The 16,052-nt window shown below is 40.7% G+C and overlaps 1 protein-coding gene across 1 annotated transcript; it reads right to left on the reverse strand.

The window, feature by feature from the left end:
* Nucleotides 1–579: 579 nt before the first annotated feature.
* On the reverse strand, nucleotides 580–13,240 carry LOC139414007 (CD48 antigen-like). The gene is made up of 6 exons (XM_071161891.1): nucleotides 13,225–13,240; nucleotides 6,820–7,107; nucleotides 6,383–6,655; nucleotides 1,264–1,269; nucleotides 783–790; nucleotides 580–612 (listed from the first exon to the last, which is right to left on the reverse strand). Exons 1-6 carry the CDS (start codon nucleotides 13,238–13,240, stop codon nucleotides 580–582), a joined length of 624 nt encoding a protein of 207 aa, XP_071017992.1.
* Nucleotides 13,241–16,052: the final 2,812 nt, after the last annotated feature.

The raw sequence follows: 16,052 nt of genomic DNA on the forward strand, positions 1-16,052 counted from the left end.
GATCTGCACCTCGACACAATCCTGTCTCGGAGCTCTACGGACAATTCCTTTGACCTCATGGCTTGGTTTTTGCTCTGACATGCACTGTCAACTGTGAGACCTTATATAGACAGGTGTGTGCCTTTCCAAATCATGTCCAATCAATTGAATTTATCACATGTAGACTCCAATCAAGTTGTAGAAACATCTCAAGGATGAGCAATGGAAACAGGATGCACCTGAGCTCAATTTTGATTCTCATAGCAAAGGGTCTGAATACTTATGTACATTTATGTATTTCTGTTTTTTATTTAGAATACATTTGCAAAAAAATTCTGTTTTCACTTTGTCATTATGGGCTATTGTGTGTAGATTGACAAGTTTTTTAAAAATCCATTTAAGAATAAGACTGTAACGTAACAAAATGTAGAAATAGTAAATGGGTCTAAATACTGTAGTATACTACTGTATACTAACTATAAACTGTAGTACATTAATAACGTTGTGTTTGTATTACTTTGGGGACCCTGTTAGCAGGTTAAATATGGATCAGAGTCAAGTTAGGGTAAAACTTACTACAAATTCCACCACAAAACTCTCTCAAAAAGTCGATCCAGGTGTCTTGGGCATATCCTGAATGGAAAAAGAAACACAAGAAAGTTAGACATTATTAACATTTTCATTCAAATGGTTCTATGTTTTCACTCGAATCCAAATGTAAATGCTTTTATTGTGAAGCAGTGAGTATGAAGAATTGAGACAGAAAGAGACAGAATCATCCTACCAGTCTTTTTCTTCCACACCAAAACTCCTGAGGAGTACAAATATACACATTTTATTTTCCAAGTTGATCCATGGTTCAGTAGCTTATCTTCGCTAAATCAGAGTGAGAAATACCTCTTAAAGTACAAGTCTGCATGAACCATTCTGTCAGCTGTTGAGTATGACTTCACCCACATTTACATGCTTAAGCTGCAATAAAAATACATCATTTATGAAAGCACCAATAAACAACATGCATACAGTACCTGCACCAGGCCGACTTCAAATCAATGTGAAAGTAACCGGTACATTAAACAGCTGACGATGAATGCAAACTATGCTCGATAAATCCTACACATCAAATCAAATGTTATTGGTCGCATACACTTGGATAGCAGATGTTAATGAGAGTGTAGTGAAATGCTTGTACAAAAAAAATCCTGGTGTAACAATGTAATAAATAATACATAAACATGCATTAACACATGCACTGAAATAAAAGGCATACATCAAAAGACTTACTTAGGCCTACAATCGAGAAGGACACATGAAGACAAAAGCTCAAAGAATGACAAATCACAAAATATACACATGCCTTTTTAAAGGGAAGACTTTGTCCGTGATTCAGCACCACTGAATGGACAGCTCCTCTGTACAAGTAGGCATAGTGGAGCTCAGTGGTGTGGTGCTGAAATGGGCAGCGCCTCTGTCTAGTAGACAGCTACATAATTCTTCAGTTTTTGGGCAGATTTTAGGGCATGGTTAGGTAGCCTACAATGCGTATATGAAAATCATAACTGGCATGCAGAACTTTATAAATTGAAGGATTAAGATAAATTGGCACACAAGATGAAAAAGGTTTCCGACCCCCTAGGCTACAGCCACCCTTGTGGAACGGCGCATACAGTGTAGGCCTGTAATGACTTCCCAACAACTGCCTTTTTTATTTTTTAGGGGGTAGATCAGCTTTAATATTGCAGATAGATTGTAGCTTCCATCAATGTAATTGTCTACATAATTTACATATCCCCTATATATATTTTTTTGTAAATATACACTACCGGTCAAAAGTTTTAGAACACCTACTCATTCAAGGGTTTTTCTTTATTTTTTACTATTTTCTACATTGTAGAATAATAGTGAAGACATCAAAACTATGAAATAACAAAATAACACATGCTTTATATTTGAGATTCTTCAAGTAGACAGACACCCTTTGCCTTGATGACAGCATTGCACAATCTTGGAATTCTCTCAACCAGCTTCACATGGATTTATTTTCCAACAGTGTTGAAGGAGTTCCCACATATGCTGAGCACTTGTTGGCTGCTTTTCCTTTACCTTGCAGTCCAACTCATCCCAAACAATCTAAATTGGGTTGAGTTCGGGTGATTGTGGAGGCCAGGTCATGTGATGCAGCAGTCCATCACTCTCCTTCTTGGTAAAATAGCCCATAAACAGCCTGGAGGTGTGTCGGATTATTGTCCTGTTGAATTACAAAATGATAGTACCACTAAGAGCAAACCAGATGTGTTGGCGTATCGCTGCAGAATGTTGTGGTACCCATGCTGGTTAAGTGTGCCTTGAATTCTGATGAGTTTTAAACTTGAGATATTGTTAATTATCAGGTATCCTATTGGAATATTGAGTGCCATAGTCTAGGGTCTACACAGGAAGTTAATGGTTATCTGTAGGAGGAATGTATATGGTGGAGGCAATTAAGCTTGGAATGTATTGAGTAAAGGAAGGGCAATCACATGTGGCAGGCACTGATAAAGATGGAGAGATGTGGTTTAGTGAGGAAGGGGGCCGATGATATGTCAGGTCACATTAAGGGAGAAGGAACAGTTTATGGCCACATCACTTAATATCCTGCCTAGCAATAAAGATGTAATGTTTAGAGGGAAGAAGGACGTCACCCAAAATGGGGTATACAGTGGGGCAAAAAAGTATTTAGTCAGCCACCAATTGTGCAAGTTCTCCAACTTAAAAAGATGAGAGAGGCCTGTAATTTTCATCATAGGTACACTTCAACTATGACATACAAAATGAGAAAAAAAATCCAGAAAATCACATTGTAGGATTTTTAATGAAGTTATTTGCAAATTATGGTGGAAAATAAGTATTTGGTCACCTACAAACAAGCAAGATTTCTGGCTCTCACAGACCTGTAACTTCTTCTTTAAGAGGCTCCTCTGTCCTCCAGTCGTTACCTGTATTAATGGCACCTGTTTGAACTTGTTATCAGTATAAAAGACACCTGTCCACAACCTCAAACAGTCACACTCTAAACTCCACTACGGCCAAGACCAAAGAGCTGTCAAAGGACACCAGAAACAAAATTGTAGACCTGCACCAGGCAGGAAAGACTGAATCTGCAATAGGTAAGCAGCTTGGTTTGAAGAAATCAACTGTGGGAGCAATTATTAGGAAATGGAAGACATACAAGACCCCTGATAATCCCCCTCGATCTGGGGCCCCACGTAAGATCTCACCCCGTGGGGTCAAAATGATCACAAGAACGGTGAGCAAAAATTCCAGAACCACAAAGGGGGACCTAGTGAATGACCTGCAGAGAGCTGGGACCAAAGTAACAAAGCCTACAATCAGTAACACACTACGTCGCCAGGGACTCAAATCCTGCAGTGCCAGACGTGTCCCCCTGCTTAAGCCAATACTTAAGCCCGTCTGAAGTTTGCTAGAGAGCATTTGGGTGATCCAGAAGAAGATTGGGAGAATGTCATATGGTCAGATGAAACCAAAATATAACTTTTTAGTAAAAACTCAACTCGTCGTGTTTGGAGGACAAAGAATGCTGAGTTGCATCCAAAGAACACCATACCTACTGTGAAGCATGGGGGTAGAAACATCATGCTTTGGGGCTCTTTTTTCTGCAAAGGGACCAGGACGACTGATCCGTGTAAAGGAAAGAATGAATGGGGCCATGTATCGTGGGATTTTGAGTGAAAACCTCCTTCCATCAGCAAGGGCATTGAAGATGAAACGTGGCTGGGTCTTTCAGCATGACAATGATCCCAAACACACCGCCGGGCAACGAAATAGTGGCTTCGTAAGAAGCATGTCAAGGTCCTGGAGTGGCCTAGCCAGTCTCCAGATCTCAACCCCATAGAAAATCTTTGGAGGGAGTTGAAAGTCTGTGTTGCCCAGCAACAGCCCCAAAACATCACTGCTCTAGAGGAGATCTGCAAAGAGGAATGGGCCAAAATACCAGCAACAGTGTGTGAAAACCTTGTGAAGACTTACAGAAAACCTTTGACCTCTGTCATTGCCAACAAAGGGTATATAAGAAAGTATTGAGATAAACTTTTGTTATTGACCAAATACGTATTTTCCACCATAATTTGCAAATAAATTCATAAAAAATCCTACAATGTGATTTTCTGGATTTTTTTCTCATTTTGTCTGTCATAGTTGAAGTGTACCTATGATGAAAATTACAGGCCTCTCTCATCTTTTTAAGTGGGAGAACTTGCACAAGTATTTGGCTGACTAAATACTTTTTTGCCCCACTGTATATACTACCAATGGTGGAACCATGTCTTTGTCTTATGCAGCTGTATGACCCAGTGGGTGAATAAACTTGGTTTGAGCTTTATTAAGCATCCGTGAGTTTATTACTCTGTTTATTTAGAACCTAACAGTTGGCGCTGCAAGCAGGGTTCACCACGAATTACAGTCGAACTAGAGATTCCGAATCAGTGAAACAGGAGCCAGCACCAAAAATAAGGTAGGCACAGTTCCTACACCTGTTACCACTCATTCTGACATGTTGGGAAGATGAGAGTCGTAGGCTGAACCAATTATAGGATACGGACCTAGAAAGCCTGAGCTTATTCAGTAGTCCCATTGTATTACCACCAGTTGTAGATTCATGGTATATGGTAAGTCCCAGAAGGTAAGCCCGAGCAGGCTGGTACCTGCATAGGGTAAGTCCTAGGGGGTAAATCCCAAGTGGGTTGGTTCCTGCCAGGACCATAAAGTATAGGGTAATTGTCAGAAGGTAAGCCCGAGCAGGCTGGTACCAGCAGAGGGTAAGTCCTAGGGGGTAAGTCCCAAGTGGGGTTGGTTCCCTACTAGACCCATAAAGGGAAGGTGAAAGCCCAGCCGCGGTGGCCGAAGTGTGTGTGTATGGATAAATTGTCATGCTTGTGTACTAGTACGGCAGATTGTAGAGAAGTAGTCCATGGAGAAGGACAACAGGAGGGAATGTGGATGGTGATAAGAAGGTTGCCAATAATTTCTGAAAGAAAGCCACATTCATGGTTGAAAGAAAAGCAATAAGATATTCGAATACTGTCTGATTTGTGTGTATTAGCAGTAGCAATAAGGAAAGAGGTTGGTTTATGCCCTATTGGGAGGGGGAACCCTGACAGAGTATGTGGCAATAGGAAGACAACTGTGAATGATTTTGGTAATGTGTGTTATTAACAACAGTGATATTTGAGGCGTAACACTGGAATAAGACATAAGGTCACCCGTATTCTCCAGTAATACATTTGCAGACGCTATTGGATTGGTTCAAATACAAGGTATTAAGTACCATTACCAATTAATAGGCACAAATACCATAACTATACTCCGGGGAAGTGGTTAGCGCTACCTTGGAAAATAGTTAATAAAAGGCGTGTATTAGAGCCGGGAGTGAAGAAGATCTAAACACCCTGGACACCATCAGGAGAGATTTCAGAATAATAACTATTGAAATGGCGACAGACGGCCCCGATTCTCCCTGTAAAGTGGGGCTAGAGGAAGAGAAGTTTAATAAAGCCATAGAGGTGTTGAAAGAGGCGCGCACAAGCATTCTACCAATTCTTGCATATCGGAAAAATTTTGCAAAATTGATCAAATTAGTCAGCATTTCCCTGCGAATGGAAAAATCCAATCAAATAAAGAGGGGGTAGTGGACAAGCATTCTCATTGGGATTTAATAGTACAAGCAGCATGGAGAGTGGAAGCTAATTCAGTTTACTCCGTAGATGTACAAGTGGTTAACGCTGCCACAGTGGAAGTCACTAACAGTGGTCTCAATGGCCAAGGTAGGACAAAGAAACAGAGAGGAAAGGGTAGCGAACCTGTGCTAAGGCACCCGGGGGTAGCTCCCTGTTTTAGATGTGTGGCTATCGGTCATTGGAAGAACGAGTGTAAGGAATCCGATTAGGTTATTCCATACTGGGCACGGTCCAAATTGATGCCTCCTTGTGACACATTATGAATGAAGACTGTGACCTACGGCAGGTGGTGTATCTAACCCCTTGTCTTGACTGTAACAGTAGCCTGAACACTACTGTAAATACAGGTAGAACAGGTATCCCCTTCAGGGGGTATAGCTCACTGTTGTTGCTGCTGTTATGTCAGAACTATGTACATGTGCAGTGCTCTGTTACTATAGATGTGCTGTTCTTACCTATTATGACAGCAGCAAGCACTAATATGACAACACCAACAACAATAGTACTGGTATTGGAAGGCTCTGAAATGAAAATACATTTTGTATTGATACTTTGACAGGAGTTGATCAGGAATTCAACATAGTGCAGCACTCAAAATGCCCTACAACCCTAGCAGTGTTACTGGCATATCAATACATAAGACTGTAACACACTTATGAGTGTCCACTCACCTGGACCAAACACCTCTCCAACTGGCTCACTGACTTCCTCTTCTCCACTAACAGCATTATTCAGCTTGCAGATGTACTTGTAACTGTTGGTTGATTTGCCAGTGTTGCTCTTAGAGATAATCAGCTGTTTTCCTACAACCTGCCACGCCCTCTCTCCCACTTTCCAGCTGTAGGTGACGGATTCAGCATCACTGGTGTTGCCCTCACAGGTCAGAGTGCAGGAGGTTTTGTCTGGGTTACAGGAAGAAGTGATTGTGGGTTTGGGTACTGCATCTGTAAATAGAGGAAAGAAACAGGAATAATTTGGGGAAATGCTTGTGAGGCACTGAATAACCTGCTGTTTCTACATGACCACACACACACACACACACACACACACACACACACACACACACACACACACACACACACACACACACACACACTGAAACACTTACTGATAACAGACAGTATATATGTCTTGTCAAGCAGTTTGCTGTTGAACTCCACAGAATAAACTCCACTGTCTGTTTTCATCAATCCACTGATTCTCAGCTCTCCAGTAGTCTGGTCCAGGGTTGTGCGGCCTTTGAAGGCAGCATAGACGTCCAGACCACCAAAATCCTTGTCCCACTCTGCCACCTTGTTCTTCCCATGCTTCCATAGGATGCTTGTGATGAAGTCAGGCACTGTGGACTTGTCCGGCGTCAACAGGAGCTCACCTCCCACTTTAAGATTAAGGGCTTCTAGAAAAGCATTTCATACATGTATCAGAGTATCAATGTATCCAGGGTAACACATTATGGTGAGGGTATAAATATGTAGTCCTAACCCTATTGGCATTGAAAGAGACATTATTATTAACCTTTACTTTTTATGTCTAGAATTCTGCTTGCTGGGTGTATCTGGTCTATGTAGTCTGCACACTTTGACTAGTATTTTCCCCATCACCACTACTGGAGCAGAAATGTATCTAGACTACACCACATATTAAAGTCTTTGTCTACACCCTGTCCCCTATTATATCACTAGCAAGGTTTCCATCCAATCCGCGACAGATTTTCATGTGAACATTCTAAAATCTGCATAAAACAATATGCACATTTTCCCACCAGAGAGATGTTTCCATCAAACTAAGTGGGGTTAGGCTATCTACATTATGAGATTATTATGGATAAGAGCGATATTATTTGTATTTGTCAAAAGGCTGCAAAACATTGATGATCATGTCACCAGAATAAGACCCTCGATATTTATTTGAAAGGAGCATCAAATTCATCACTTTGCACTTTCACCACCCTGTGAAGTTCATCATCATTTTTCAAATCTGTAGCCTAATAAACTGCAGTCGTAGTGGGAGGACCACACAACACGTTATCGCGTGACTCCATGTTTACTTCAATATGATGGTTATTATATAAATATTTGCGCATAAAAGCATATTCACCCCCATTTCTCACATAATTCATTTTACCGACACAAAAAGATCCCACCTTGTCTAGAGTATTTTGTTTTGTCGACATTTGGAAAGTTTCCCGAAAAATGTTCTGTTTCCATCAGGCCGGTCATGACATTTTTTTATCTGACATGTACTTTACTCTCATAAAAAAGGTTGGATGGAAACCTAGTTAGTAGCTACGTTTCCAGCCAATTGGCGACAGATTTTTATGAGAATATTCTAAAATCCACATCAAGAAAATGTGCGCATTTTCCAACCAGTGGTGTTTCCACTTAATGTACTTGTTGCAGATACAAATCAGTGTGTGAGGACATAGTGCACACAAATTCTACTTTTTTGTTTCAGTTTTCATTTACTGAATAAAAATCTAAAGTTCTGTGTGTTTCCAGCATATTTTCAACTCTACTGCATTGAATAGCAAAATGCCTACTTTAGGCATCTTGGCAGGTGCACTGTGACTAAACAATACATTAATTGCATTAATTGCACAATAACGGTGACAAACAGGGGCCACCAACTGTTAGGTCCCCTGAGTGGTGCAGTGGTCTAAGGCACAAGAGGTGTCACTACAGTCCCTAGTTCAAATCCAGGTTTATCACATTCAGCTGGGATTGAGAGTCCCATAGGGTGATGCACAATTGGACCGGTGTTGTCTGGGGTAGGCAGTCATTGTAAATAAGAATTTCTTCTATACTGATGTCATGACGTTGGCCTGGGGGGTAGGTTTATGACAGTTATAAATACCTCTTCCCCCCTTTTTCCTCTCTCTACCCTACTGAGGGTACATTTGCAAAACCCTTGGTTAACATAGAGATTTGGGGCGGCAGGGTAGCCTAGTGGTTAGAGCGTTGGACTAGTAACTGGAAGGTTGCGAGTTCAAACCCCCGAGCTGACAAAGTACAAATCTGTCGTTCTGCCCCTGAACAGGCAGTTAACCCACTGTTCCTAGGCCGTCATTGAAAATAAGAATTTGTTCTTAACTGACTTGCCTGGTCAAAGAAAGGTACAAATAAAAAATTCTGGGAAATTTTCCCGAAAAATGTTCTGTTTCCATCAGGCCGGTCATGACATTTTTTTATCTGACATTACTTTACTCTTTACTCTCATAAAAAAGGTTGGATGGAAACCAAGCTACGTTTCCAGCCAATTGGCGACAGATTTTTATGAGAATTTAGAGTAGGTGGGGGGAAATTAACTATATTCTGGTAATCCAACCAGTATGTGGAGGTACTTAATGAATATGATGTCAGTTCGGTTGTCATCTGAGACATTCTCATCAATGATAAGATGACATAAACTCTACAGTGGAAAGTCTACACATCAGAGTTATCGGATTCACATGGAATTGTTGTTCAATTTAAATGTTTGAATATGAAATTATTTGTGAGGGGATGAAATGTGATTTTAGCTTCTAAAATGTGAGATGTGGGTTTTCATAAGATAGGGCTGCTCACTCAGTGGCCCGCCCACGTCAAGAGACAGAGTTTGTAAACTATGAAACACACCCCTTTTCTCCCTTCTTATATAAGCCCTTGATGACAACATAACTTCCTGGTCCGGGGAGGTAGGACGATGGTCCTATGTCAGAATGATTCAATAAATAACTACAGAACTAAGGCCAACATCAGCGTGAGCTTTGGTTGCGAATGGTATGAACTTTGAACTCTTATTCACGACAGAAGTGATACCTCCTAGCCGTTGAATTAGCGACCGCAGCTGCAAAAGTAGGTTAGGAAGGAACAGACAGAGTATCCCATCCACCACACAACGATGTTACTACAACGTATCCAATTGACAACCGGAGACATTCTTCAAAGGACTCGGTTGGGCAACACGGCCTTCCATCTACCACTGAAGCGCAGCTCAGAGTAAATATTTATTGCATTTTCCTTTTCCAAATGTGCGGTAATTTAGAATGCATAAGATAGTGTATTTACGATAGCACAGCTTCTCCCTGTGTCCCTCAGTCTTCCCGCTCTTTCACACAAACCCAGCTCTTTTCCTTTGTGTAACAAGCTGTCATATCTGTTCTGCCCGCTAAGGACGTTTTCCTTTATGACGTAATTTGTAATCAAGTTATGATTAATTGTGTAATTCTGTGGAAACCCAATTTTGTATTGCTGATTCAAATTGTTAGCCAGGGTTCGTGCAGATAACTAAGAATTTACAACTTTCAGATGAGACTGATGTAAGATGGTGATTGATATTGACTGCTATTGATGTAAAATATTACTAGGTCTTTAAGAGTTTATTCGGAAGATAACAGCTCTATAAATATTATTTTGTGGTGCCCGACTCTCTAGTTAATTACATTTACATGATTAGCTCAATCAGGTGACATTAATTATGGAGAAACTATTTTATAGAATAGCATGTCATATCAATTAATCCGGCATAGCCAAAGACATGACACTGACTTGCCAAGTTAAAAAAAGGCTAAAAACATGAAGCAGTCCCAACATCTTACCACCTGGCTATCAGCGGAGCCTTGCCCGGCAGCAAAACAGTTCATTCAACCTCATTTACTGCCTCTTTAAAAAAACATAGCTGATATGGCTGACTTGTTTAAACAAATATGGTTTCTAATGATAATTGAGATATACAAACTATGGCATAAGGGAACAACGAGCGAATAAGAGGCAATCCGTAATTTTGATTTAGACATTAATGAGCGAGTTAGGACTAACGTTGTCAATATAACTATTTGTTCAGCACTTTTGAAATGTACAACGACAGAATTCAGAACATGGGCCGTTCTTACAATATTGTCCCTGTACACCAAGTCAGAACGTAGGATAAATAATGGGGGCAAATGAGCAGACAATGAAAGCTCTTACAAAATTTGATGATTACATTTCTCTAAAACAGGCTATAGGCTACATGTGCACCACCAAGTCCGAACAGTTGAGGAAATTAAGAGGGGAAAAGGGACCAAATTATTAGCGTGATGCACATGGGCTACTAATAGCTTACTACACAACATGCACTTAGTAACGTTATTACCTTCTTAGCTACAGTATACATATCTCCCTGGCATATTACATAATTTATGCAGCAGCATACAATACATTTTTGGACTCACCATTTTGTGCTGTGCTCACTTCCTTCCAAAGCACTCATTGTTGAATTTGCGATTCCAACTTGTTGTGTAATGTTCAATGGCCAATGAGCACTGATATGTTTTATCTATAATTTCTCTTCATTATTTATTTTCATTTGACAAGGATTGAAAACGATTTGCCGGTGGATTGTCAACTTGATTCATGATGATGACTGCCAGCTAAGATTTGTATTTGGCTTTATTAACTCAATTATTTATTTATTTATTTTACATTGTTTGCAAACTGATATGTGACACGTATATGCCACAAAAACATGCAAAACAGGTAAGCCCCAGCCCCCAATTTTTTTTGATTTTTTACATTTCAATAATAACATTTCCGTTTCTCAAAATTATAGTTATGTGGTTAATCATAAAAATCTGAATTGAAATTATAAAATCAAAAAGTTAAAATTCAAATAAATGCAAGAGCACCAGCCTTTGCCATATGGACACATTGATCCACTAGTGGCTAAAGAAATCTGCGCATGGAACTCAGAAATAGCCTATAGACCAATCAATCATCAACTTAGTAAAATACATAGACCTAAAACAGTGGAAAATATCCTGATGAAAATGCAGGTTCTTTCAATTGCATTAATCTCTCAACTCCGCCTCCCTTTATATCATGACTTGAGCTATCCTTAGTAAAGTGCAACATTGTATCAACTCAGGAGGTTGGTATGCTCAGGTGCGCATGCTCCCTCAACATTATCGGTACAGAGAAACCTCACACATGCTCAATGCAATCTTTATGTAACTAGGCAAGTCAGTTAAGAACAAATTCTTATTTATATTGATGGCCTATCCCAGCCAAACCTGGACGACGCTGGACCAATTGTGCGCCGACCTATGGGACACCCAAGCAACGCCGGTTGTGATGCAGCCTGGATTCGGATCAGGGAGTGCCTTAGACAGCTGCGCCACTCCGGAGCCACATGGGGCACTCAATTCAAAAGACAATGAAAAAAATTACAAAACTCTAAATTGATGGTTATGAAACAGACTAAAGCTTCTTTCTCACAAGTGTAGCAAGTTGTGAACTCTGCATAGGTTTCCACTCAGAGAATAAGAACGGTAAATTACTGTAATGCATCCATTAAGAGGTATTAATGTAACCAAATTATGGGGATTAACGGTACATTTACTATGGCTACTGGTTACATCTGTAATGGGGAATTGATACAAATAAACATTCAAAGGGCAAACAATTCACACAATGTACAAAGGAATGTGCAGGAATTCGTGGGAGACTGTGTGTCACGTTCTGACATTTATTTCTGTTGTTTTTGTCATTATTTAGTATGGTCAGGGCGTGAGTTGGGGCGGGCAGTCTATGTTTGTTTTTCTATGATTTTGGGATTTCTATGTTTCGGCCTAGTATGGTTCTCAATCAGAGGCATGTGTCATTAGTTGTCTCTGATTGAGAATCATACTTAGGTAGCCTGGGTTTCACTGTTTGTTTGTGGGTGATTGTCTATGTTAGTGGCTTGTGTCAGCACAGGTCTCATTTATAGCTTCACGGTCGTTATTTGTTCTGACTGTTCTGACTTGGTGGTGCACATGTAGCCTATAACCTGTTTAAAGAAAAGTAATCATTCAATAATGTAAGAGCTTTCATTGTCTGCTTATATGCCCCCTTAATTTATCCTACGGTTCTGACTTGGTGTACAGGGAAAACACTGTAAGAACAGCCCATGTTCTGAATTCTGTCACTGTACATTTCAAAAGTGCTAAACAAATAGTTATATTGACAACTTCCATCCTAGCTCCTTCATGAATGTCTTAATCGAAATTACGGATTGCCTCTTATCTGCTTGTTGTCCCCTTATGCCATAGTTTGTACATCTCAATTGTCATTAGAAACCACATTTTTTAAGCAAGTCAGCCATACACCCCCCCCCCAAAAAAAAAAAAAGTCATCACTGAACAAGAAGGGTGCGGTCCTTATTTCTAATCGAAACCCGTATAGACGTTGTTTAAAACCATTCTGACTTTCCATGTTGAAAATCAATATGAAGACCGTGTTTAGACTATTGTCCATCCATAATTTCGTTACAAATATAATTTTTTCAGTGATATGAATCCCTCTCGGTGGCTGCGCTTCTAACTTGAAGTTGCAGCCCACTTAGTGTTCATAAACGACATTATCTTACATATACCTATTGTTCATGATAATCAAAGACTAGGATATGATGTTGTAGGCTAGACTATACAATTAGCACACAATAGCAAACAAGTAGTGTAACACATATTAGGTAGGCCAAAATGCTACATTCGCCCCTGCCAGTCGGTTCAACTTACCTCCGGAGACCACCATTCGCGCCAGACAAAGCCAGAAACACAATCTGATGAGCCGTAGTTTGGGCATATCTGCTAGACTGTTATTTGTAAGGATAATAAAATAACAGTACATTCAAATGAGATGTGCTAAAACACTGTGTGCTTAATCTAGGCTGCTTCTGATCTTCTTTTCCCGAGGCTGTGAAAGTGAAAGTAAAATGTGGTTTAGTTCCTCACTATTCAAGACCTCTTCGTGGAAATAAAACAACGTTCCATTTGACTTGTAAATAATGTTTCATAGCTGCAATACAATCACACTGTATACCAACACATTGCATTATGTGTATATGCTATTTAAGCAATCATACTTGAGAGGTTTCGCTTCGTGGCTATGATGATAAAAATGTCATAACACATGGCCTCGAGTGTATTTTTACTTTTATACAACGGGTTACCTGCATTAAAAATCAAGATTATTTCACAAACAATCAATTTTCTGACAAAACATGATGCTACATTCACTAACACTGGTTGTCAGGTGACATTTCAGGCGTTCTCTGGTCGTTAGTTATTTTCGTATTGACTGCCATGTAAAGATATACTACCCAAGTGCTGGTAGATAGTTCCCGAACCTTGGTTTCTAGGGGCGCTGTCCATGGTACTGAAAACAGTGCTGAAACATTGCAGCAAAGACATTGGTACAGCAGATCAGAATAGAAACCACAATTACATTTTCTTCGGATGGTCACAGCATCTACAGCTATTTATTTGTGATACACATTGAATTTCACATTTCCATTCATTGTGCAATTAGTGAAGTAGATTGGGCGCAATTTCTCAGGAACAACTGCCTTGTTGTCGCACACAGCTACAGTTGAGGTCGGAAGTTTACATACACTTAGGTTGGAGTCATTAAAACTCGTTTTTCAACCGCTTCACAAATGTATTGTAAACAAACTATAGTTTTGGCAAGTCGGTTAGGACATCTACGTTGTGTATGACTGTCACGCCCTGACCTTAGTTATCTTTGTTTTCTTTATTATTTTGGTTAGGTCAGGGTGTGACAAGGGTGCGTTGTTTTGTATTGTCTAAGGTGTTTTTGTCCTGTCTAGGGCTTTTGTAAATCTATGGCGTTTTACTATGTCTAGGTATATGTAGGTCTATGGTGGCCTGAATTGGTTCCCAATCAGAGGCAGCTGTTTATCGTTGTCTCTGATTGGGGATCCTATTCAGGTTGACATTTTCCATTTTGGTTTTGTGGGTTATTGTCTATGTGTAGTTGCATGTCAGCACTCGGTGTATCATAGCGTCACGTTCGTTTTGTTGTTTTGTTAGTTTGTTTAAACTCGATGATAGGAACACTGTAGACAATTTTCAGCAAGTTGCAAACAAGAAATACAGAAATAAACACTTTTCCATAAACAAGGTCTAAATCATGATTGATGCACTCTGTAAGTGAAATGTTTTGCAGAACTGTTTAAACTAGATGATAGGAACACTGGACAATATTCAGCAAATTACAACCAAGAAATACAGAAATAAACACTTTTCCAAAAACAAGGCCAAAATCATGTTTAATTCATTCTGTAAGTGATTTTTTTGCAGAACTGTTTAAACCAGATGATAGGAACACTGTGGACAAAGATAGTACTTTTTGGAGAAATGTCCTCTGGTCTGATGAAACAAAAATAGAACGGTTTGGCCATAATGACCATCGTTATGTTTGGAGGAAAAAGGGGGAGGCTTGCAAGTCGAAAAGCACCATCCCAACTGTGAAGCATGGGGGTGGCAGCATTATGTTGTGGGGGTGCTTTGCTGCAGGAGGGACTGGTGCACTTCACAAAGTAGATGGCTTCATGAGGAATTAAAATTATGTGGATACATTGAAGCAACATCTCAAGACATCAGTCAGGAAGTTAAATCTTGGTTGGAAATGGATCTTCCAAATGGACAATGACACCAAGCATACTTTCAAATTTGTGGCAAAAAGGCATGTTTCCCTATACCCCAGCTGAGTGCCATGCATGAGGGGGGAGGGATGGTCTCGGGCTCCAGGGTGGTAACCATGGGGCTATAACGGCGAGACAGGGCATCCGGCTTGACATTTTTGGACCCCGGCTGGTAAAAGAGGGAAAAGTTGAACCGGGTATACAGCAGTGCCCACCTCGCTTGCCTGGAGTTGAGGCACTTGGTCGTGCGGAGATACACCATGTTTTTGTGGTCGGTGTCCACAGAATGAACGGATGTTCCGCCCCTTCCAGCCAGTGCCTCCATTCCTCCAATACATTCTTCACCGTGAGAAACTCCCAATTCCCCACATCGTAGTTCCGCTCTGTGCGTTGAAGCGGTGGGAGAAGAAGGCGCAGGGATGCAGCTTAAGGTCCATGGCAGAACATTGGGACAGGACAGCCCCCACTCCAACATCCGAAGCATCGGCCTCCACCACAAACTGACGAGAAGGGTCAGAATGAACCAAGATAGGGGCTGTGGTGAAGTGGTGTTTGAGGTCCCGGAACACCCGGTCAGCGGCAGAGGACCATGTGAACGGAACCTTGGTAGAGGTGAGTGCAGATGGGGGGAAGCCAGGGTGCTGTAAACCCGGATTAAACGGCAATAAAGTTGGTTTGCCCCAGGAAACATTGTAGCTGCACTCTGGACGTAGGCTGAGGCCAATCCACCACCGCTCTCACCTTCCCAGGATACATCTGGACACTCCCAGCAGAGATGATGTAACCCAGAAAGGGGTGGTTCTTAACAGTATGTCATTGAGTTCCCGGTAGTCAATGCACGGGCGCAGGGTCTTGTCCTTTTTCTCCATGAAGAATAACCCTGTGCTGGCGGGAGAGGAA

Source organism: Oncorhynchus clarkii, chromosome 7 (genome assembly GCF_045791955.1).
Source record: "Oncorhynchus clarkii lewisi isolate Uvic-CL-2024 chromosome 7, UVic_Ocla_1.0, whole genome shotgun sequence".
NCBI lineage: Eukaryota > Metazoa > Chordata > Actinopteri > Salmoniformes > Salmonidae > Oncorhynchus > Oncorhynchus clarkii.